Here is a 23,430-nt window from a genome sequence, read left to right as displayed (position 1 = left end):
GATACTGTTTGAATGAAGATCAAATATTGATATGTGCACATATGTTAAAAAGATTTAAAAAAAGATTTCATGGGGTGTACTTACTTTTTCCACATGCGAAATTTGCATTTATGTTTATTTAAATTATACAATGGACTACAAAATGTAAATGTTTCATGATATTTGTTATATTATATCACCTTTATCTACCAATATTGTTGAAATGAAGATCAAATAGCTGTATGTTGAAATATGTTGAAAAAGTCAAAACTTTACATTGGGGTGTACTTACTTTTTCGCGTCACTGTATCTCGCTCCCGGCGTGCTTTCCACGAATCCTGGTTGCCAGCAACCTGCTCATGTTATGGCTTCCTTTTGCACCTTAATACGAGATACCGCCACCATGCAGAGCACCACATTCGACTAGAGTTCCAACGACCCCATACAATTGGGACACCGTCGGAGCGCTGGAAGCAGAGCCTGAACTGCCGAGTCGTGGGTCAATTGCAATTTAAACCAGACTTGGAAAAGGTGCATAGAAAACCCCACACTATCTCTTTCACACTCTTATTTATTGAATCGTCTTCCCAAACTCTGTGTCCTTCCTTCAGGTGTCCGGATCCATTTTAGTGTAAAGGTGATGCCATTGTAATAAGGCATCCAAGGGTGGGAATTATCGTGTAGAGGACAAGGGAAATGTATGGGGCTGTAAATTGAATATGATTTGATTTACCTTTCCCTGAATTCTCCATCCATTTTCCCATTTGAATTCCCCAACCACCACTTCCCACCCAATTGCTTTGCGGGTGTGTAATAAATTGCATTAAGTTTTCACCCTTCAGCCCAAATTGTGCTAAGGGGCATTGTCGTCACGGGTGTCGTCCGGGCGTCCGTCAACTTTTGGTTTCTGTCAATTTCAAGGAGAACGGCCTGTCCGATTAAATCCATTTTTGCAGTGTGTGCTGGGGTTGAGTAGAGGAAGGTTCCTTTCGAAAATGGGCGCGCTGCGATTTTCAATATGGCCGCCACGGCAGCCATCTTGAAATTGGTTTCTGTCAATTTCGAGCAGAATGGCTTGTCCGATTAAATTCATTTTTGCAGTGTGTGTTGGGGTTGGGAAGAGGAAGGTTCCTTTCTAAAATGGGAACGCTGCGATTTTCAATATGGCCGCCACGGTAGCCACTTTAAATTGGTTTCCGTCAATTTTGAGCAGAACGGCTTGTCCGATTAAATTCATTTGTGCAGTGTGTGTTGGGGTTGAGTAGAGGAAGGTTCCTTTCGAAAATGGACGCGCTGCGATTTTCAATATGGCCGCCACGGTAGCCATCTTTAAATTGGTTTGTCAATTTCGAGCAGAACGGCAGGTCCGATTAAATCCATGTTTGCAGTGTGTGTTGGGGTTGAGTAGAGGAAGGTGCCTTTCGAAAATAGGCACGCTGCGATTTTCAATATGGCCACCACGGCAGCCATCTTGAAATTGGTTTCCGTCAATTTCAAGCAGAATGGCTTGTCCGATTAAATCCATTTCTGCAGTGTGTGTTGGGGTTGAGTCGAGGAAGGTTCCTTTCGAAAATGGGCGTGCTGCAATTTTCAATATGGCCGCCACGGCAGCCATCTTGAAATTGGTTTCCACCATGCATGGGCTGAGGGGTTACGCCCGCTTTGCGGTGCTATTTATTACATAATGTCTGGACTTACCCTGCACGGATTTGGTCTGAGGTAGCGCTTCTGAGAATAGCAGAGCAAGTAAGCAATAGGGCCATTAGTTAACAGTGTGACACGTAGCGTTGGTTCACTCAGCCAATTAGTAGCCTCTCTGCTGGTGCAGGCACGGTTCCCCATCTGCTTTGTTCATTCCACAGGTATGGTAATTTGACCCTGGGAGCAAAGATCCGGCCAGAGGTGAGGGTTATCTGACCCACTATTGTCACTGGTGAGGTGTGGGATTTGAAGCACTCCACAGGTGACCGTAACAATATATTGTATATAACACGGGTGGACTGTGAATCCTCGTCGAGGTGAAGCCTCGGTCGACCCACATGAGCATGTCTATCTATTATGTACTTGTTGGACCATGCATACGTCGAATTACGTATTGTTGGACCTTGACCATGTCAATTAAACCATGTCAATTAATTATGGACTTGGAACGTACCTTTTCGACATTTAGGACCATTAGGACCACTTTCAAAACATTTAAGACCTTTTTAGACCCATCAAGACTCCCGAAGACCTTCACATATAGCACATACTTTGGACCCCGTGACCCTTCTCCTCTAGTAGCTCATGGTGGTGTTGTATGCAATTATTGTATGTCCAGAGCTAAACTCTTCAGGAATCCACTAATTGAAGGTCCAGGAACAATATTTGGTTGGTAACACATTTCCCATTGCGGGCGAAATGGGTGAAATTACCACGCCCTTTTTGCGCGAAGTACTACCATCCGCCGCGACTATCTCCAGAACCGTTGGACATAGGAGGTTGCCTGACCACTCAAAATGTGCGGAATGGCCACATTATTGGGGGTCAGTAATACATTGTCATATCCAAAAGTCAATGGTTTTTAAGATAATTACCAAAAACCGATTTCAGCATGTTACGCACCACAATTATTCCTATTGTTCCTGTTCCTATTGTTCAATTACTTGATTCCTGAATAGAAAAGTCTAGCAACAATCTGCATAAAAAAACTACAATGAACCCTAATTTAGATGTTTCTTTTTTGTTTCAGTAGGCGTTAAAGTGTTCTCTGATGGCAAGTAATTCTACTTTCGATCCCTGCTTGCTGTGACTAAAACATGGTAGGTTTTTAAGAAATAGTTGTATTATGCACATTGCTTCACAATCCATCTGAAACAATATTTGTTCTATCATCAGAAATTATGCAAAAAATCTTTTTTTACAGGAAACTAGTGTTTATCATCAGAAATTATGCAAAAAATCTTTTTTACAGGAAACTGTAGTGTTCTCAAGGTGCAGCCGAAGGAGTTTATGATGGGACTGCATGCATTATATGCAACACTGCATCAGGGAAAACGTTAACAGGTAAATTTTAAGTTTCAAGTTTCAAGCTGACCAGGACAGTACTAGTTGTGAATTAGACCAGCAAATAGAGACCATGGAAACTAAGATGCAGCAGGCTTTAGATGTTGACCGTGCAGAGTTCAGAGAGATTTGGGAAGAAAGCAAGATCTTACACGCAGACTTGAAGAAGTCTTTCACAGAATGGAAAGAAACGGCCTGTACTGAGAATGTGAGGTACTGGAGCTGGTTTCTGGATGAGCTGTATCCTATCCTGAGAGATCTGACACACTCTATTCGGCAAGGCGATTGGCATCTTTTCGTTTCAGCTGTGCGGAGGTGCATGCCTTTGTTCTTCGGGTTTGGCCGGACAAACTATTGCAGATGGGGTACGCTGTTCCTTGAAGATTGCCTGGACATACAAAGGAAGTTCCCGGGTATCTACCGATGCTTTACAGATGGTGGATGGGTGATGTACCACACTCTCCGACAAGGCAGTGCAGTAGGATTTGACATGGCACTCGAGAAGTGTTACAATAAACCCGCCAAGGTTGCTGGAGGTATCATTGGGATGACTAGACAGAAAGAAGCAGTAGCCTTATGGAATCTCCTAAAGCATGAGAAAGATCTTCATGTGGCACAGCTGCTGGAATGGTGTAACTTGGGAGACAAAGATGACAGTGAACTGAGCCTACACCATGAGTTCAATCCAAATTCTACGAAGATTGGCCATGATCGTGCGAAGACGCTTCTGGATTACATAAAATCCATCAACAATCCATTCGGCGCTGGAATCAGACTTCAGAACATCTCTACTGAAGCTGACATACCCCAGGAGGTTGTTGACGGATTACTTAAATGCCTGGAAATTGGTGAGAAGAGTTATCAAGAGTTTGTTGAGACCAGATTTCAGGATAAGGAGAAGCACCTACATGATACAATCCCTACCAACCGCAAGACTGTTTTCGTGAAACGTACTCCGCCCACAGCAAAGAAATCGATGGCGAAAGGATGCTGCAGAAACGATTAGGTACATTGACTATGATAGAGAAAGAGGGTACAGCATGCTAGAACTCCTGAAGTATGAATTGACCAGCACATCCCAGTTCCTCACCACTGAATGTAAAGATGGCATCAAATTGAAGAAGCCCGATAAAGCCTCCTTAACCAGGGAACTTGTCAGTCAACTTGCACAGGAGACGAGGAATGTAAAGAGTGACGCTCAGATGACAATAGTGGACTTCATGGCACTTGTGCGTAAACTAGCGATGAAAAAGATGGGCCTTCACACATTCGGGGAATTGGCCGAGAGTGTTTCCAACAGCATTCTTGCTACAGGCTCCAAGTCCACAAGAATAGACATTATATTTCATGTTTATCTAAAAGCATCAATCAAGCAAATGGAACGGGCACAGAGAAGTTCTTCAGAACAAATCACTATCACCATTAGGTCTGACAATCAGAAACTCCCTGTCGATCTTGCTATGTTCTGGAGCTCAATGTTGAACAAAGTTCGGTTGCAGGAGTATGTCTTCAAGTGGATGCTGCAGAATGTCGAGTCGGACAAGGATATCTTCTTTGGAGGAGTATATGGGGGTGAATGCAGGAAACTGTTAGCTGGCACTGAAACACAGATCACAGAGCTCTCAAGCAACCAAGAAGAAGCCGACGACAGAATCATGTTCCATATTAATGATGGTGTTGTGAAACACGGGGTTCAATCAGTCTTGGTTGACTCACCTGACACACATGTCTTTATCAACCTCATCTTCCACTTCAACAAAACCTGGCAACTACAAAAGCTGTACGTGAAGCTTGGTAACCGGAAAACAAAGAAAACTGTACCAGTCCACCTGTTGGTTGATCAACTGGACAACGGTTTGGTGTCGTGTCTCCCAGCCATTCATGCTCTCAGCGGTTGCGACAGTACCAGCAAGGTGGGTCCAAAGCTGTCTGGCCTGAAAGCATGCATCGATCTCTCCCTACTGGAAGGGTTTGGTGTCGAAGAACTGTCACCACAGATGACAAGCAATGCTGAAAAGTTCCTTGTGTCTGGGTTAAAGAAGACCGACTGTTCCACTTTCGATGAATATCGATGGGAGCAGTACCACAACTCCAAGAAAGAACTTGACTTCAACCAGCTTATGTGCTGTTCATCAACGATACAAGAACACATAAAGTGAGCATATCTGCAGTGTAAGATGTGGTTGCAAGCCCCAACTCCTGCAGTCACCAAACCAGATCCACTCCAGTATGGGTATGAAGCAACGGATGTTGGCATAACACCAGTGATACTTCCAGTATCGTGCAGGCCCGATGACCTGCCCCCTCCATGCAAATGCCCAACATCATGTATGAGTACCAAAACGTGCACTTGCAGAGAAAGGAACATAAATTGTGTGACGTTTTGTGGCTGTAGTAAAGCCAAAAAGTGTAGAAATCCAAATAATTAAATTCCAAAATAGGAACAATATGCAAAAGGTACAACAGGGACAATATGATAAAGTGTCATGCATATGTTGTGGCCTTGGTGGTATTGTATAATTGTGGTGCGTAACATGCTGAAATCGGTTTTTGGTAATTATCTTAAAAACCATTGACTTTTGGATATGACAATGTATTATTGTATTACTGACCCCCCATAATGTGGCCATTCCGCACATTTTGAGTGGTCAGGCAACCTCCTATGTCCAACGGTTCTGGAGATACAGTCGCGGCGGATGGTAGTACTTCGCGCAAAAAGGGCGTGGTCATTTCACCCATTTCGCCCACAATGGGAAATGTGTTACCAACTAAATATTGTTCCTGGACCTTCAATTAGTGGATTCCTGAAGAGTTTAGTTCTGGACATACAATTGCATACAACCACCACCATGAGCTACTCTAGTATTCGACCCCATCTACTCTTGGAATATACCACTTAAACCGTATAGACCTTTTTAGCCCATTTAAGACTCTTAGCACTTTGGACCTTTACACCTCTTAGGTTCCAAAAGGTCCTTGCACCGGATAAAAACGAATGGACCATTTTTCATAAATTTAGGACGCACTCATCCTACTATACATGGTTTTCACAGCACGAACACAATTGTGTTATCGGGCCTTTCAGCTCCTATGGGCCCATAATTTCCCATCAAATCGAAAAGAAACTTTATCACTGACCGCACCCCAACTACGACCGCCTTGCATCGGGAGACGAGCATCTGTCCCACTTAGGAATATTTTTTTCCCCTCTCTGGATTTAATTGGCATCAAGTTATTTAAATGAAACTGAAATTCAGAAAAAGCGCAACCGATTATCGAAAAGGGTTTCACTCGATTCTCTGACCTTTTCGCGACAATCGAAACGGATACTTTGGAACCAACCGAGCGATGAATGGTCAATGCTGGGAGTCGCGTTTGCTTTTCATTTTATTCACAAGTTAGTACCCACTATTCTACAAGTAAAAAATAGTTTAGAAAATTCATATAATCCAATCATCAAGAATAAAATATAATTCTTAAAAAGAACATTCTTTGAACAGCTTTCTAACCAGTTCCCTCAAACCTCTCGGGCCACCCAATCGAGGCTGTAATAAAAGCCGATGTTAAATTCTCAAGATCATCAAAAGACGGTGACACTTGAATAAATAGATGAAAACACAAGCTGCGGATGTGTATATGCTTGAGCAGCTATGGCTTGAGATGATTAATGTCAGGCCGGGCATCAGCAATCCTTTATATAGTTTCCTGCCGAGGTCCCGCCCACCAAGTGCAAACACCAATCAACGTTGTTGTGCATCGCTCAGAGTTTATACCATATGGCTGTTTGCCATCATTTCTGCATACTCTTCGAAAGAAGAACTCGATATTAAATACATAAATAAAAAAAATCTACAAATCAGATGTATGAAGAAACAGCAATAACAACAACAACAACAAAAAAAACATATTAATCTGCATCAATAATTCATTTATAAAATTACTATGTAATCAAAAGTTTTAAATATCCCCAGGAGTGTCAATAAATTACATAATAAGTTAGGTCATGAGCACATGAGCCTCGCAGTGTTTTGCTCTCACCAAATACAGAAAAAATAATTGTGGCTTCGTAGAATGGCAGCGTTTGAGGCAGCGAGCTTCTTTTGTTGTTGTCTGCGAGAACGCCGTGGTTGCTTCAATTTAACCACATGTACATAGTAAATATAATTTAAAAAAGGAAAACAAAAGCAACAACACAGGAAACATGCATTAAGGCACTGGTGTAAGGTATGTGGACACGACCCAGGCTGAGATGGCTTAGTGCAAGGAAGACCAACAAGGTATTTAAGGCCGCACTGAGCTGAGCTGTGCCGGGAAGATTGCTTGTTTTACGTGAGAGAACTCGTCTTGATTCATCAAAATAAAGACTTTGTAAAAACATAGAGAGGAAGGCCTACTCCGCTTTTACTCGCAACAAGGAAGCAGGTCTTGCGTTCCGAGTAGCAGAGAAAACGTACTCGCTCTTACCCCACCAGGCAGGTAACTCACAGAAATACTACATTTCTTTTACTCTGACCATAGTGTTGCAGTGAGCAGTCGCGCGCGGTGGTTGGGGGACATCCAGGAGCAAGTTAAAGTGGACGTACAAAAATACTGCTCATTTCAGTTGAATAGAAAGTGTGCATAATATGTCCTTAGAGACCTCAATGACCTTGTGCTCATTGTGGTTCACAACAGGTTAACACCTTTGGAATTTCAGCTTTGGTGCCGACCAATGAATGGACTTCACACCAATTCGGGCAGAAGTACACGGAGGAATTAAGTTTTCACAACTCGAAACGGACAAAGCAAAGGTCTTCTTTTGATCGTTTTCTTGGTCACCGACTGTTCGTGGTATAGGGTGCACTGTAAACAGTCGAGTTTTCAAAACGTTTCAATGCCCGACACGAATGCACCTTTGCAAGGCCACACTGCGTAATAGCCAGAGTTTTCGGAGTAACAGCAGAGGCAGGCTTCCCGTGCACAAAGGTCATGGGGACTCAATGCCAGGGCAGCAACATCAGAATGTCAAGAGCCCACTAAAACCTCCATAATGTGGTCCAGTTCACTCAGGTCCGTCTTGAACTGCTGACCAGAGCTTGTAACCGAGCCACAAGCAGAGGGAAGTGAACGGGAAGACCATTCCTCAATGGGTGGCGGTGCGTGGGTAGAAGGCACACCCGGGGAAGGCACTGAAGCCACTTGGCTAACGGAAGAACGACTACTAGCCAACACAGCTGGTGCAAACAGATCAAAGTCACACATGGTCGTGTCAATATCAGTAAAATCATCATCAAGGCACAGGTCCTGCAGAAGTACAGGCGTGTCTGGCAGTTCAAAGCCACTGAGGAGGAGGTCTGTGGGATTCCGTGCCTCCGCTAGTTTTGCTTGGATGTCCTCAGTGGCACTTGGACCAGCACGCAAGTCCTTAATGCCGTTGGCAGAGTTAGGAATATTTTCAGTGCACAGCAGCCGTGGTTCTAGTTTCAAGCGACCGACGGCAGATTCTTGGGATAATGAGGCCCTCAGTAAACTGGTTTCAGGCAAAATGGATGGCAATAAGCCATCACCAGCATCAAGGTGAGCAGTGGGCAATGAGGCACCACGGCTTACAAGGGATGGCGGCTGCCTGTTGCTGTCTTCACAATCAGCTGCAGTAGCGGGCACCCCAAACCACGGAGGAAGAACAGGGCGCTGTGAACCCTCACAGCGCAACTCCTCCTACCCAGAGACAAAGCATGAGCACACATTAACAAAAAGAATATGTATGACAGCTATAATTATTATAATAAAAACAAAGGAACTACAACCACACTCTTCAACGTCACGACGGCGACCGATATTCCAACCACCCACAATATTACATCATTATAATACTTGTACCAAGTTTGCTTTAAATCCATTCAGCTGTTCTCAAGTTATCACACTTTTACCTGACATGACCTCTGAACTTTGACCTCTTGATCCAAAAATTTAATCAGTTCATGTGTACATCATTATACATACCTGTACCAAGTTTTAATTTAAATCCCTTCAGTCATTCTCAAGTTATATAGCTATTACAGACTTTGACCTTTGACCTATTGACCCCAAAATCTAATCAGTTAATCTTTACATTATACATATCTGTACCAAGTTTGAATTAGATCACTTCAGCCGTTCTCAAGTTATAGACATATTACAGACTTAGACCTTTGACCTCTTGACCCCAAAATCTAATCAGTTCATCTTTACCTTATTATACATACCTGCACCAAGTTTGACTAGGATCCCTTCAGCCGTTCTCAAGTTATTGCGGTAACGAAAACCTATCACGGACGGACAGACAACCCGAAAACATGCCTCCGGCGACTTCGTAGCCAGAGGCACAACTAGATGGTATTCATAGAATACTTACCCTGCGCAGTCAATCTGTTGTGAGCCAACTCTTCTGTTTTTGAACATTGTTTTTCTTTGTTCCAATACGACTGCCAGACCACGTGAGCGATGACATCATAAATTTATATTCTCTAATACAATTGTTGCATAGATCATGCTCGATACATTTCAAACTGATCAGACTAAGCGTTGTCCCTGCCGAATTATGACGTCATAATTATGGCACCAATGATGTCATCGTAACAAAAATTATATATATTCCCCATATGGAGTTCTTTACAATGAGCCGTGTTTCAATTTTTTCCAAGCAGCGGTTTTGGAGATATAGAGGTGCAACATTTTTCGGTTTTCCCAAGATAGCGTCTGTACCACATGACCTATGACGTCATGATTATCATTAAAATATTCGAAAGGAGGAGGCGCTCCTATGGTGAAAATTTCGTGTCCATCAGACTAACAGCTGCTGAAAAAAAAATCAATGTTCGGATGGATAAGTGTTGTATTTGTCGAATTATGACGTCATAATGAAGGCATCGATGACATCATCATTAACATATGTTATTCCCCATGGGGAGTAGTTGACAATGAGCCAGGTCTCAATTTAATTTCCATGGAGTGGTTTCAGAGATATAGAGGTGCGAAGTTTTACCAAGATGGCACCTGTACCACATGACCTATGACGTCATGATTATCATTAAAATATTCTACATGAGGAGGCCCTCCTATGGTCATCCCACTTCTCTTTTCCTGTTCCTTCATTCATTCATTCCCTTCATGTTTGTCCCACTGTTATACCTTTCTCTTCCATGAGCCTTAAACTATAACTTGGATAGATAAATAGATAACTAAATAAATGAATGAATCGATTCCAGTAACAGTAAATCAGAGTAACTTTACCTGGCAGGATACCATAGAGGTATGCATACTCACCTCTAAGCTGTCTAGTCCTGGTTCAAATCTAAGCCCAACTGTAAACTTCCATCCTGGTGTTTCACAGCGCAGGGTGATTCAATGCGTGTGCCATATGTCTCTCGTATGGACATGAAACTCGGTGTCCCATCTGCTAGCATTAGTCGTGGATGTTAAAGATCCCACTGTGTCATCCGTGAAGAGTAGGTGGGCTATCACCGGCACCTTGAACAAATTACAAATTCCTGTTCTAACCTACAGGAGACACTGCATCGGCGGCAATGCTCCAACCCCAGCACATTTACGATACCTGCAGCCATGTACTGCATATGAAAGCCAAGGAAGAAGGACCCAGGCAGATACAACAATGTCAAGACAAAATGTGCCAAACAAGGTACCTGGATAAGGCGAAGAGTGCCTGTAATGAGCACGTAAGAGCGCAAGCACAGTTCTGAACGTCCACGACACATCTGCAGCTTTCCCAGCGATAGGCTGAGGACACGCTGGCGCTGTGCAGCATAGTCATGGTATGGAACTTCATCCCCACAAACCATGACTGGTGTAATCTCTTCTCCAATTGCCAGCGCCTTCAGAATTCCTTCCTCTACATCGTCCGCACGCTTCCGCCTTTCCGCCTCCTCGTCCTCTTTCGGTGCTTGTCCTGGTCTCCCCAACTCTTCGCCATCCTCGGACACCTCTGTGTGCTTCCGTTTCACACCCTTGCCGAACATTCTGTCAATGGAGGTGGGAAATTAAAATAGAAAAATTAGCTCTTTATATTCATGCACGCACACAACCTTGTACAGACTATTTGCCAAAAATTCAAAATCCTGAAATGAGAAAATGATCGAGCAAGTCAGTTTATCGTAGGGGAAAAAAAAAATCCTCAAAATTTGACGAGTTCAAAAGTATTTATGCATGTAAATAAAGGCCGTCCTGGTAGGGGAGACATGCTCGTCGTGAGACTACCTACCAGTGGACGAGGAGTAGCGCTGCAGCACAATGCATGAACGGCTCTTAAACTTTGATTAACCAAAGCAGAAAATCAACAAAGGTCACTATCTACATCAAAATAACTAGGGCGTGCCCGTACGTGGGTGCAAAAAAACATGCGTGCAAACAACAACAACAAAAAAAAACTTTGAAACCACGTGGCAGTAACGACCACAGAACCCCCCCCCCTCTATTTACATGAAATGGTTTGGTCCATTCGCAAAGCCAAAGCGAACGGCTTGCGAGTACGGTAGAACCCCCCCCCCCCCCTCTATTTACATGAAATGGTTTGGTCCATTCGCAAAGCCAAAGCGAACGGCTTGCGAGTACGGTAGAACCCCCCCCCCCCCCTCTATTTACATGAAATGGTTTGGTCCATTCGCAAAGCCAAAGCGAACGGCTTGCGAGTACGGGTAAATAAATCGCCATAGCTCGGTAACTACTTCTCCGATTAATATGAAACCTTGAAAAGGCACATCCTCAGGTCCCCAGCAATATATCTGGCAAGTTTCAATTAGATCGGACCCGTGGTTGTCGAGAAACAGCGGTCACAGACACACACACACACACACACACACACACACACACACACACACACACACACACACACACACACACACACACACACACACACACACACACACACACACACACACACACACACACACACACACACACACACACACACACACACACACACACACACACACAGAGAGATTACTGGAATTATAGATAGATAACCAGTGGGATCCCAGGAATAAGAAACTCCAAGATGAGACGCCAGAAGATTGTTACACACCAAGTTATGACGTCATAACAGACCGACTGTAAAGTGAGATCAATGCGCGGTCAAAATAGATGGAAGACAACGATATAGTGATACGTTTTTTTGTTGACGCCGTTGTGTGTTATTTTGATTGTAACAGAAAGGTAAGGAGAGTTACAGCACGTATTGTTTGTTTGAACACCAACCATAGTAAAATAAAATGACTGCCTACACAACCACTGAAGTGGTCACAGCAACAGTATTTTATATCACGACAACCGGCCTGTTTCCAATCAAATTTGATACCATTAATTATTTTAATGACATCGTTCTGTAAGCTTTGACTGTAATTTATCAACGACGAAAACATATCAAGCATTTGTTAACTAGAGAGTTCATAGAACACCTTACCTCACACAGTCTTGAGAAAAAGGCAAGGGTCTTTTCAACTCTTTTTTTTGTATATAAAGTCAAGGCTCATGGAAGAGCTATAACAATGAAAAGATCAGGATATGACAGAACAAAAGGAACAGTAGAAACAGGGGGGCAGGGGGATTGGGGTGGGAAGGAAGTGGGCTTCATGGTGGGGGAAGAGGAGGGGTGAATGGGGACAGAAAATATTATGGTTGGGAGGAGGGTGGGGAGGTGATCTGAGATGGTCGTGAAGGAAAGAGCAGATGGTGCAAGACAATACAAGAGGTGGGTGAAGATAAAGACCACTGACCTGTCGGCGATGGGAAAGTGATAGGCCCATAGACTCAGCTTCATCGTGGAAGATTCGAATGATCTTGATTTCCTCGGTTTCGACTGTGTCAAGTGGAGCAAGGTGTGAGGCAGGGGCTCCAGTCCAGAGTGGGGAGTACTCCATCAAGCTTTGGATGAAGGCCCTGTAGTTGGATAGTTCACGTGTGTCAAGGAAGGACTTTGTACGATGGAGGATGCCCAATCAGAGGCCATCTTTGGAGGCCAACTTTGAATTATGGTTTGCCCAAGAAAGATCTTGGCTGATCATGAAACCCAAGAGTGAGACTTTTTAATCCCATTCTTCCCTCCAGGTGTTCACCACCATATCAGATCACTCCCCATCCAAAACCATGATCTTTTGTACCCTTTTTTTAAGCTGCGACGAGCAGCTCTATGAGAGGACCGCATTGCTGTTCTCGTTGTTGGAGTGCCTTTTTGAATAGCGCATGCGCATACACTCGGACGTGCGTTGGTATGAGGTAAGAACATCGCGGACTAAAATCGCGATTTGTTTGAAGAAACCAGAATAAATTTAGCTTAAAGACAAAAAGACGCTAGTGCATGCGTTTTGGTAGTTTAATGCTAGTTTAATGACTGCTAGTTTAATGACGCTAGTTTAATGACTGGTCGAATTTGGTAGCGCATATTGCAACGGATATCCTCATGATTCTACACGTCGCAGCTGGTGACCACACTGTGGTCATTTTTCTCTTGTTTCTAATGGAAATCACCTCAAACAAGGCATAACGCCACTCTAGGCAAGGGGCTCAGAGAAAGTTTGATAAAAAAATAAGGATGGAGCAAAACAAAATAAAAGAAAGGGGAAAAACAACAAGAAAACATCCAAGCCACCAGAAGTAGCAGAAGTCAGGTAAAATGCAATGAAACCTCAAAGACGTAGAAAGTAGGAATTGACATTCCTCTTGAAGCTGAGTAGATCATAGGATAATGGGAACAACACGTTACAGGTAGTGAATTCCAGAACGAAACAGCACAAGGGATAAAACTATCTGCCTAGCCTTTCGTTCTGCACTTGGGATCAGCTATCATGTATCGGCGAGTGGAGATGGCAAACTGAGTCTTGCTTCCAAACACTCGTATGGGAGGAACCAGGTTAGAAAGTCCAACAGAACATTTGTCATGAAAATATCTGTAGAACAAACCAAGAGTGGCAATCGACCTACGGTGAGAGTGGTTGAAGAGTTGAACCCATCTCCGCGCCAACCAACCATCTCTGCACCAATGTGTTTCTGTGGCCGATCAAATAAAGATAAGTGGCAGGCCTGTGCTCCAGCCCAAATGTGGCAACAGTACTCCATGAGGGGACGCATAGTCGTCTTACACAGGTACAGAACAGCTTCACGAGGTAATTACCTCTGCGCTCGATAGACAACCAACTCGCTTGGAAGCACTCAGCAATACCAGAAACGTACTTATCCCAACGGAGGTTAGACGAGATGTCCAGACTTAGAAGCCGAAGCTCAGATTATTCTGTTAAGGTTGAAGACCCCATGTGTACAGAAGGGAAAGACCTGATTCTAGAGCGAGATATGGACAACAATTTAGTTTTCTTTGCATTTCAGGTTACTAGCCAGTCGTGCCTCCAAATTCAACATTCTTCAAATTGTCCAGTGAAACTCCAACCTCCTTACGAGTGGTGTTGAGTGAATCAGCAGACGTACAGCAAAGTGAGGAGTCATCAGAATACATGGCTAGCTGAGACAAAACATTAACAGGAAGATCATTGATATAAACAAGGAACTGAGTGGGACAAAGGACAGAGCCCTGTGGGACACCAGAATTGATGAAACAAGTAGGAGAAGACCCTCAAGTACCATCTTCATCTTGCGATTTGTAAGGAAATCCGATATGATTGAATACATCATTCCAGATACACCATATGACTGAAGCTTGTGGAGCAGACCCTTGTGCCATACTTTATAGAGATGATGATGATAAAACCATGTTTTGTAGTAAAGAATACAGGAAATAAACAAATTTGAGCAAAGAATCATAATGATCAAGCATCTGGTCAAAATGAAAGATTCTACATATTTTCCTTCAGTCAATTCCCAAAAGTAATGGACACCTTAGTAGTCAGGCGGAGGAGGCTATTTTTATACAAGGCTGATCTTTGAAGCATGACATTTTCCTAAAGAGGAAAATTCAGGTTTGTTTTTCTTGATGGAAGGAAAAACAAATGCTACAAAATCTTGAAGGTAGAGAAAGAGATAAAGTTGAAAAATTATCCAAAATAAATAAATAACCCGTGCCACATATTAAACTTGACACTTTTTTTCTCCTGCATTGGAGTCATCAGAAGGAAGCTGGATAGGATTCGTGTTTCAGCCTCCTCTCCTCTACCCTCAACCCCATCCAGGCACAGCGTGAGAAAAAAAAAATTCTGCAAGAATTCACTTCTCGTAGAGACCGAGACAGATATATATATATATATATATATATATATATATATATATATATATATATATATATATATATATATATACACAATTATACATATATACATATATATATATATATATATATATATATATATATATATATATATATATATATATATATATATATATATATATATATATATATATATATATATATAATTCCAGTAATCTCTGTGTGTGTGTGTGTGTGTGTGTGTGTGTGTGTGTGTGTGTGTGTGTGTGTGTGTGTGTGTGTGTGTGTGTGTGTGTGTGTCTGTGTGTGTGTGTGTTTGTCTGTGACCGCTGTTTCTCGACAACCACGGGTCCGATATACTTGAAACTTGCCAGGTATATTGCTGGGGACCCGAGGATGTGCCTTTTCAAGGTTTTAAATTAATCGCAGAAGTAGTTACCGAGCTATGTCCAAAAAACGATTCAACCAATCAGAGAGCAGCGAGCTATCACGTGTGCCGAACGTGGCGAACACACTCTGCCTCGGATGGCACATTTGAGAGCGTATTCATTTATTTCCCGTCGGCAAACTATGTTGGCGCTATGTTGGCGTTAAACTATGTTTTAAAACGAATTAAAACGAATTTGCGATTCTTTCGCTTTCCTGCGATATGCGACCTTCCGGAGCTCCTGTGAGAGCGTGCGCCATTACGGATAGTAATTCAATTAAAAACATAAAAACATTGTCCCAATTCAGTCAGAGCGAAGGGCGTTGTTTTAAGCGAAGAGCGTTTTATTTTTTCCCCTAAAATTCAGTCGCCGGACGGTGAAAGCTTTTTTTTGGGGGCAGCTACTGGCAGCCACGTACGGCCAATCACAGGACACGTTGTTGTGTCGACGTGCCGTGTTGTTTTCCCTCGCGGTTTGGAATGTTTTTCCTTTTCATTTTTTTTCTCTTCCTTACGGAAGTACGGGCATTTCCTTAAATTTGCGATTCTTTCGCTTTCCTGCGCGTTTGGGCACGCTATGGCGATTTCTTTCTTTACCAAACTCCGCAGGCCGTTCGCTTTGGACCAAACCATTTCATGTAAATAGAGGGGGGGGATTGTCACCGTACTCGCAAGCCGTTCGCTTTGGACCAAACCATTTCATGTAAATAGAGGGGGGGGATATAATTTTAGATATAGATATAGTACGGGCATGCCCTAGTCTATCTATAATTCCAGTAATCTCTGTGTGTCTGTGTGTCTGTGTGTTTGTGTGTTTGTCTGTGACCGCTGTTTCTCGACAACCACGGGTCCGATATACTTGAAACTTGCCAGGTATATTGCTGGGGACCCGAGGATGTGCCTTTTCAAGGTTTCATATTAATCGGACAAGTAGTTACCGAGCTATGGCGATTTCTTTACCAAACTCCGCAAGCCGTTCGCTTTGGACCAAACCATTTCATGTAAATAGAGGGGGGGATTGTCACCGTACTCGCAAGCCGTTCGCTTTGGACCAAACCATTTCATGTAAATAGAGGGGGGGGATTGTCACCGTACTCGCAAGCCGTTCGCTTTGGCTTTGCGAATGGACCAAACCATTTCATGTAAATAGAGGGGGGGGATATAATTTTAGATATATATATAGTACGGGCATGCCCTAGTATATCAAATGCACGTTAGGTTCTCCAACCTGAGTTGAATTAACTACTCTACATTTTCGTTAGCAACACAACAGACAGCCAATGCCTCTGCTAACCATTCTCAAGAGTGAAACCTCTCGGTCCATGTCATCCTCACAAAAAATCCCAAGGTGGGAGATGGGCATACGCCGGACAATGCTACCAAGAACGCCGTCATGATTAGCGGTTGCTTGCTATATTTTATTGACTTCAAATTCAAAATGCCTTTTTATTAAAACAAATGGCATGTTAACTTAAAAATGAGTAAACTCATGCCCAATTAAAGAACAAAAACTACTGTAGCGATAAGTACTTCCGGCAACGGTCTGTCTCTGTGAGCAGGTTATCTCAAAATGTTATGGATGGATTTGGATGAAATTTGGTGAACAGGTTGGGGGTGTGACAAGGATACATTTATTCGATTTTGGAGAAAATCAGAATCCGGATACAAGAATTTTAATTAATTTGTCACCATTGAGAGACGAGACCAACAATGATATATATAGCAAGATATTTTAAAAAAGTTGTGGGAGCGTTATGGCAAAACTAGGTGGATGAGTTGGTTTGGTGACAAGAACAAGTCGATTCGATTTCAGTTCAGGTCCGGATCCAGATCTGGCCTATCGGTGGGATACAAAACAAACTGTTCAGTCTGGTGGAGGTATGCTCTCTACCAAGTGCTGTTTTAGTTGGTACATTGTTATTTTAGGACGATATAGAACAACCAAAGTTGGAGCTAAAATTAACCCGGGAGTGCACCACGGCAATGTTGGGCCAAATGGCCTCAATTATTTATTTTAGGCCAATTTCCCTCAGTCTTGTGTCGTTTTTTCCCATGATTTTCAGATGTACACATCCATATGGATCATTTACTTATGGGGGAGGGGAGGATTTTCTTTTTTTTGATTTGCATGCCCTGACCACCAAACATTTGCAAAATTTGGTGCAGATTGGTCAAGGGGTGTGGAATTGTACAGAAATCAATGGACAGACACACACACATTTTAATTAAGTGGTGCAGGATGAAGGCCCATATTGAGGTGTATATATATATATATATATATATATATATATATAAATATATATATATTGTTGCGGATATGAGGACTGTTTTTTTTGATTGTGTGCTTTATTATTATTATTATTGGTTATTCTGCGCCTCCTGCCTCCGGAGCTGTGTAAAGGTCAAAAGGGCGTCCCATAATTAGTCCACAAGCATACACGTCAGCCAATAATAGAATACCCCTGTTCGATAGTTATATCTTATTCTGTGTTTTAGGATAAGGCTGTGTCTCCCATTAATATAAATACTCCATTGCACCAGTGAAAGAGATAGATTCCCTTCATTCCCACTCCCAAAACTTCCATTTCCCCTTTCGTCTTTGCCAGGCCTCGAGTGCCATTGCCAATTACCTCCCTTCCAATTGCCAACTGCATTTTGGGCGGTTTTCCCTTCATCCGCCATTGACCACGAGGCAGTGTTGGGGAAGAAAGGCGGGTCCCCACCTCGTCATAGAGGGGAGGAGTGAACCAGCCCTTGCCGACCAACCCACAACGAGGGGTTGGCTTTAGAGGGCGGAGAGAGAACGTTTTGGGGAGGTTCGCAAAGGGTCAAGGGTGGGGCTTATATAACCCGAGGCAGAGGCCCCCGGAGAGAGTCGAGGAGGGAGGAGATCAGAAGACAGGAAGGTCTTGAGTTGGACTAAGCAAGAGAGGAAGTTGTTGGACTGGGTGGGACTAAGAAAGAGAGAGAAAGAGTCCTGAAGCTTGTGAGGGAAGGAGAGAGAACCCGTCACACCAACCCCCCACCAGTGGCGTTGGCTCCACCAAGCGTTCACCTCCACCAAGCTCCGTGTTGGCTCCACCAAGCGTTCACCTCCACCAAGGCTCCACCAAGCTCCGCGTTGGCTCCACCAAGCGTTCACCTCCACCAAGGCTCCACCAAGCTCCGCGTTGGCTCCACCAAGCGTTCACCTCCAGCCATCCACCTCCTGCGATTCCTGTCAGCATTCCCCGCGTGAATCTGTCTTTTGTTTGTTCTGTCCCTGGGTTAATTAAGACTGTAGGTAAGCTAGCGTTGCACTGTGTATCTAATCTCGTCTGTAAATAAACGTGACTGCTTTCTTCTTGATTATATGTGTAAATAATAAACCCAATTACTCTTCTGTACGTCTTCTCATCTTATTCCTTTTTCCTCTTTGTATTCGGTCGCTTTAGAGTTTTCCCGATTGAATAGCGGTGGCGCGATCCAGCCAAAGTTTGGGGTAAATCGGGTGTTAGAGTCGGGGAATAACTGTTCGGTCGCGGTTACACCACCGCTCGGTCAAAATAACATCTTTAACCGCGTCCGTAACAATTGGTGTCGGGGAGTGAAATACGGACCCGAAGCGCGCTTAACGCGCTCAAAATTACAAGCTGCTGGAAATTTGTGTTGTTTTACAAAAACCCGAATTTTGAAATCGCGCCATGGCTGGTCAAGGCGATCGGATGCCGGTGGGTGAGCTAGAGGAGGGGTTAGGAGTAACCCAGGATCAGAGGGACGAAGTAGAGGAGAACATTGGCAATGTGGTTGAGGGGGTATCAGACGCACAAAATGGCGCTCTCACGCACGTGGTTGAGGGGGCCACGGCCGCGGAACCAATGAGCGCGGCCCAAATACAAGCCTTCATGGCCCTATTCATGGTGGAAATGCAGAAAAAAAACGACATTATGGAACAAATGGAAAACAGAATAAGGGTTAATAGTGAAAAAATGGAAGACAGAAGGAGGGCTGATAGTGAGAAAATGGAAAACAGAATGATGGGGGCCCTTATGGGACAAATGGGGAACCGGATGGATGCTCAGAGTGAGCAAATGAGGGGCAAAATGGGAGAAATGGGGGAACGGCTAGAAGCTAAATTTGAGGGGTTAGACAATGGGTTAGAGGGGTGAAAAATGGGTTAATGGGGTTAGAAAATAGGATGGAAGACAAATTGCGGGAAATAGGGGAGCAATCCGCCCGGGAAATCGAACAGATGGGGAACCAGATAGAGGAGGTGAAAATCGGGTTAGAAAGTAAATTGGATGCTCAGAGGGATGAATTGGAACAGATGAGGGTGGCATCTACAAAAGAGAGGGAGGAGATGAAAGAGGAGATACGACGAGGTGTAAGTGAGGAGGTTTCGGGGCTACGCGAGGAGGTAAAGCGAGGTGAGAAGCGTATGGAGAAAGAGGTGAGAAATGGGACGGCAAAGTTACAAGGGGGAATAGAAGATCTGACGGAGGAGGTGGAACAGCTGACAGAGGGACAGACGGAGTTAGTGGAGCAGGTTCAAAAGAACACTGCGGTACTAGGAGGGTTAAAGGCGACACAAAAAGAAATTAAAAATGACTCAATAGCGACACAGAGGCAATGTCAGATGGTACGTGAGGGACTGACAATGAGGTTGGATGAGGTGACAGAAGTAATGGAGACAAAGGACCGGCAGGTGAGGATGCACATAGAGACGGTCACGGTAGCCTTAGAGGACGAACTTGAGGAGACGCACCGGGAAATAAAAGAGGTGAAGCAAAAATTAGAGGAAGTGGAAGAAGAGGTGAGTGAAATTAAGAAGGGACGGACAGAAACTAAGAGGGAGATAAAGGAGGAAGTAATGGAATATGTACAAGGTCGGTGCTCAACTCATGATGTGCTGCTCACTAACCAAATAAAGAGTTTGCAGGTGGCAGAGGAGGTGCCACGAAGAGGTGTCAAGGTGAGTGGCGATATATTCGGAAATGTATATGATGTGAGGGGAGCTTCAGTCGGCTTGGGGGTTGATGTGGACCCGGGTGTTCGTGAGAGGCCGTTGGTGAAGTGTGCGACAGGTCTGGTGTGCGAGAATGTCCGACTCTGGGGTGTGTGAGGAAAAAGTGCGCGCCAAGGAGTGAGTGCGCTGTCGAGAGTGAGTCGGTCGTAGCGCGTGTGCGAGGGAGCACATGGAAGCGCGGTGTGGTGAGTGTTACGGAGGAAGTAACGAAAGTGTGCGCAAGAGGATGCGCGAGAAAGGTGTGTAACGGACAGGTGCATGAGAAAAGAGTGCGCTGTCGAGAGTAAGGGTGAGTGCGTTGTCAAGAGTGGAGGTGAGAGTAGTGAGAGTGACACGGAGCGTGAGTTGGTTGTGACAGGTGAGCGAGGACGCACACCTGGAATGGTAGAGCGTGTGTGGGAATGCACACTTGAGTTGGTCGTGAGGCACGTGGTTGGGTGTGCGAGTGAGAGCACACCTGTGATAGTCACAGAGGAGGTGACCGAGAAGGGGGCGCGAAGAGGTGTGTTGGTGAGGTGTGCGAGCAACGAGTGTGTGCAAAGGTGTGAGGTGGTCAGGTGTGTGACCAAGTCTGTGAGTGGAATGAGTGTACCTGGGTGTGTCAGAGAGGGTGCAAGGACGAGGAGCATGGGAACAGCTGGATGTATGAGCAAGGAACGGGCTGCTGGGTGTAAGCATGCAGGTGAGGCATCGACGGTAACCGGGTTAGCGGTTAGAGCGACTTATAGCCGAATCGGGCCCTCGGTGCGTGCCGGGCTTCGCGTGCCGCGAGAACCAGCGGGGATCCGAGCCACGGCGGGTTCGAAAGGACCGCCGTACGCGATCCACGCTGGGCCTCGCTTGGAACGGCCGCGTCCGTGCTCCACTAGGCGGAGCGGGCAGCCCGATAGGAAGGGTCGTCATGGCGACCACTTTTTATTGAGACGTTCCGGCAGGTCGAGATCGGGCAATTGGATGGCTCCGCGCCGAGGTGGTGCGTGGGATCTCGGCACGGGTAAGCCTCCTTCCCTGCACCGAATGTCGGACGCATCCAACCGCCGGTACCAAAGAACCCGCATTCATTGCTCGGCTGTACGAAGCCGGGCTGTAGACGTGAATTGGCGCACCGAGAGGATCTAATAAGTAGACGGGTGATGAGGTTAGTGTTTTGGACCCAAAATTAGAAAAATGAATAGGATTGGTAGAGTGATTGGTAATGGTACAGTGATTGGCAGATGATTGGCAAATTTTTGATTTGTTGGATTTGGTGTGCAAAATTGATAGTGGGACCTCCCCGATGTGGTGGGATGGCAACTCTGTCATCCCTCACAGCGGGGGGGGGGGGGGGGGGGCAAAGGAGCACTAGCTTATGGGGTTGATGGCAGTGAAAACTAGCCCGGGTGGGTTAGGATATTGTGTGTAGGGCCCTAGAAGATGACATTAGGTAACGTTAAGATTAGTTAGTGACAAGGATACCTGTAGTGGGGACGCAGGTAGATTAGAGTGGATGATAATGACGTGGGAGCGCAATAGTTTAAAGGGACGACTGGGAAGCGCAAGTCTCAGAGGGGAGTAGTTAGATGAGATGATGCCGTGTGTTTGAGGATTGAACAGGTGAGATTGCACAGGTGTGCAACTGGACAGGTGTGTGGAGCAGTGCATGAGTGAGTGAAGGTGATTGTGTATTGTGCTGACCAAATGGTCCAGGAAGAGGAGGAGGGTGCAGGTGGCACCAGGTGTGAGTGCACAGGTGTGCAACAACAGGTATGGAGAATGGTTGTGTGGAATAAATGGTAGTGTGGAATATCTGGAGTAATGGAATGGATGGTCGTGGAGTGAGCATGGTGGAAACAATGGAGTGGAGTGGATGGTGCGAAGGTGTGAATGGGGGAAGAGTGGACCCCCATCACGAATACCCGGGGCGGGTAGTGTAAGTGTTAGGTAGAGGGTACAGGTAAATTGTGGTTGGATATTGGCATCTGTGGTGTGGGTGGAAGAATGGTGATTGGATGGGTGCATTAGTGTTGTGGAAATAGCTGGGCGTGTAGCCTGTTAGTGTGTGTAGTTGGTTTGGGCACTCCACCACTGTGAGGATGTCGGCCAGGTGAGGCCGCAGGTGGGCTCTGGGAGCCGGTAGTAGTTGTTGTGGATGGGGCCCGTGGATCCAGAGGACGGACCCGGGTAGCCCAGTGCCAGAGGGCACCAAGGGGTGACAGAGCCAGGAGGGGCCTTCCCCAGTTAGATAGGTTAGGGTGAGGAGCAGGTAAGCTCGGGAGGCAACTGCAGTGGTGGAGGTGTGCAGGTGGGTAGACCTGCTGGGAGAGCTACACGTCTCAGCCCAGAAATTGTGCAAGGGCACCGGGAGATGAATCGGGGGAGTGAGACCCCAAATTGAGAAGCACCACAGTTTGGTCAATGGGAATTTGGTTTTTAGAACCCATAGTGTAAGTTGGCCAATGGATTGGCAGGGAGAGACCCCGGGTAGTGTAAAGTGTGTTAATGTCATTTAGAGGATAGTTAGGATTAGGAAGTCTCCTCGCACCATCTGCATCCACTCACCTGAGGTGACAGGTACTCCACACCATGCCATGTTTTGATTATTTTTTACTGTGCAAATGTTTGGAATGTGAGACGCATCATGACGTGGGTGTGACATTGTGCTTGATGTTCCATCTCTTCCTCCTTATGAGGATTGATGATGAATTGGGTGATGGCAAATTTTGGTTAGAGGGATTGTGGTGACGAATTTGGTATAGAGGAAATATGGGGAGACGTGACAGTAGCGACGGATTGGTAATGTGTAGATTTTGTACA

At 44.9% G+C, this 23,430-nt stretch overlaps 1 protein-coding gene across 4 annotated transcripts in view; it reads right to left on the bottom strand.

The window, feature by feature from the left end:
* Positions 1–6,393: 6,393 nt before the first annotated feature.
* SERTAD2 (SERTA domain containing 2) overlaps positions 6,394–23,430 on the bottom strand; it is a 55,145-nt gene continuing 38,108 nt past the window's right edge. For all 4 annotated transcript variants that reach the window (XM_068129368.2, XM_068129372.2, XM_068129370.2 and 1 more), the window contains 2 exons: positions 10,686–11,019; positions 6,394–8,721 (listed from right to left, as the gene is read on the bottom strand). In XM_068129368.2, the coding sequence (XP_067985469.1) occupies positions 8,029–8,721; positions 10,686–11,019 (1,027 nt within the window). In that variant the 3' untranslated portion in view covers positions 6,394–8,028. The remainder of the gene's footprint in view (positions 8,722–10,685; positions 11,020–23,430) is intronic.

This window comes from Myxine glutinosa, chromosome 9 (genome assembly GCF_964187855.1).
Source record: "Myxine glutinosa chromosome 9, kmMyxGlut1.1, whole genome shotgun sequence".
Classification (NCBI taxonomy): domain Eukaryota; kingdom Metazoa; phylum Chordata; class Myxini; order Myxiniformes; family Myxinidae; genus Myxine; species Myxine glutinosa.
The sequence above is the reverse complement of the archived record's forward strand: the minus strand, read 5'-3'. Positions and strand labels throughout refer to the sequence as shown.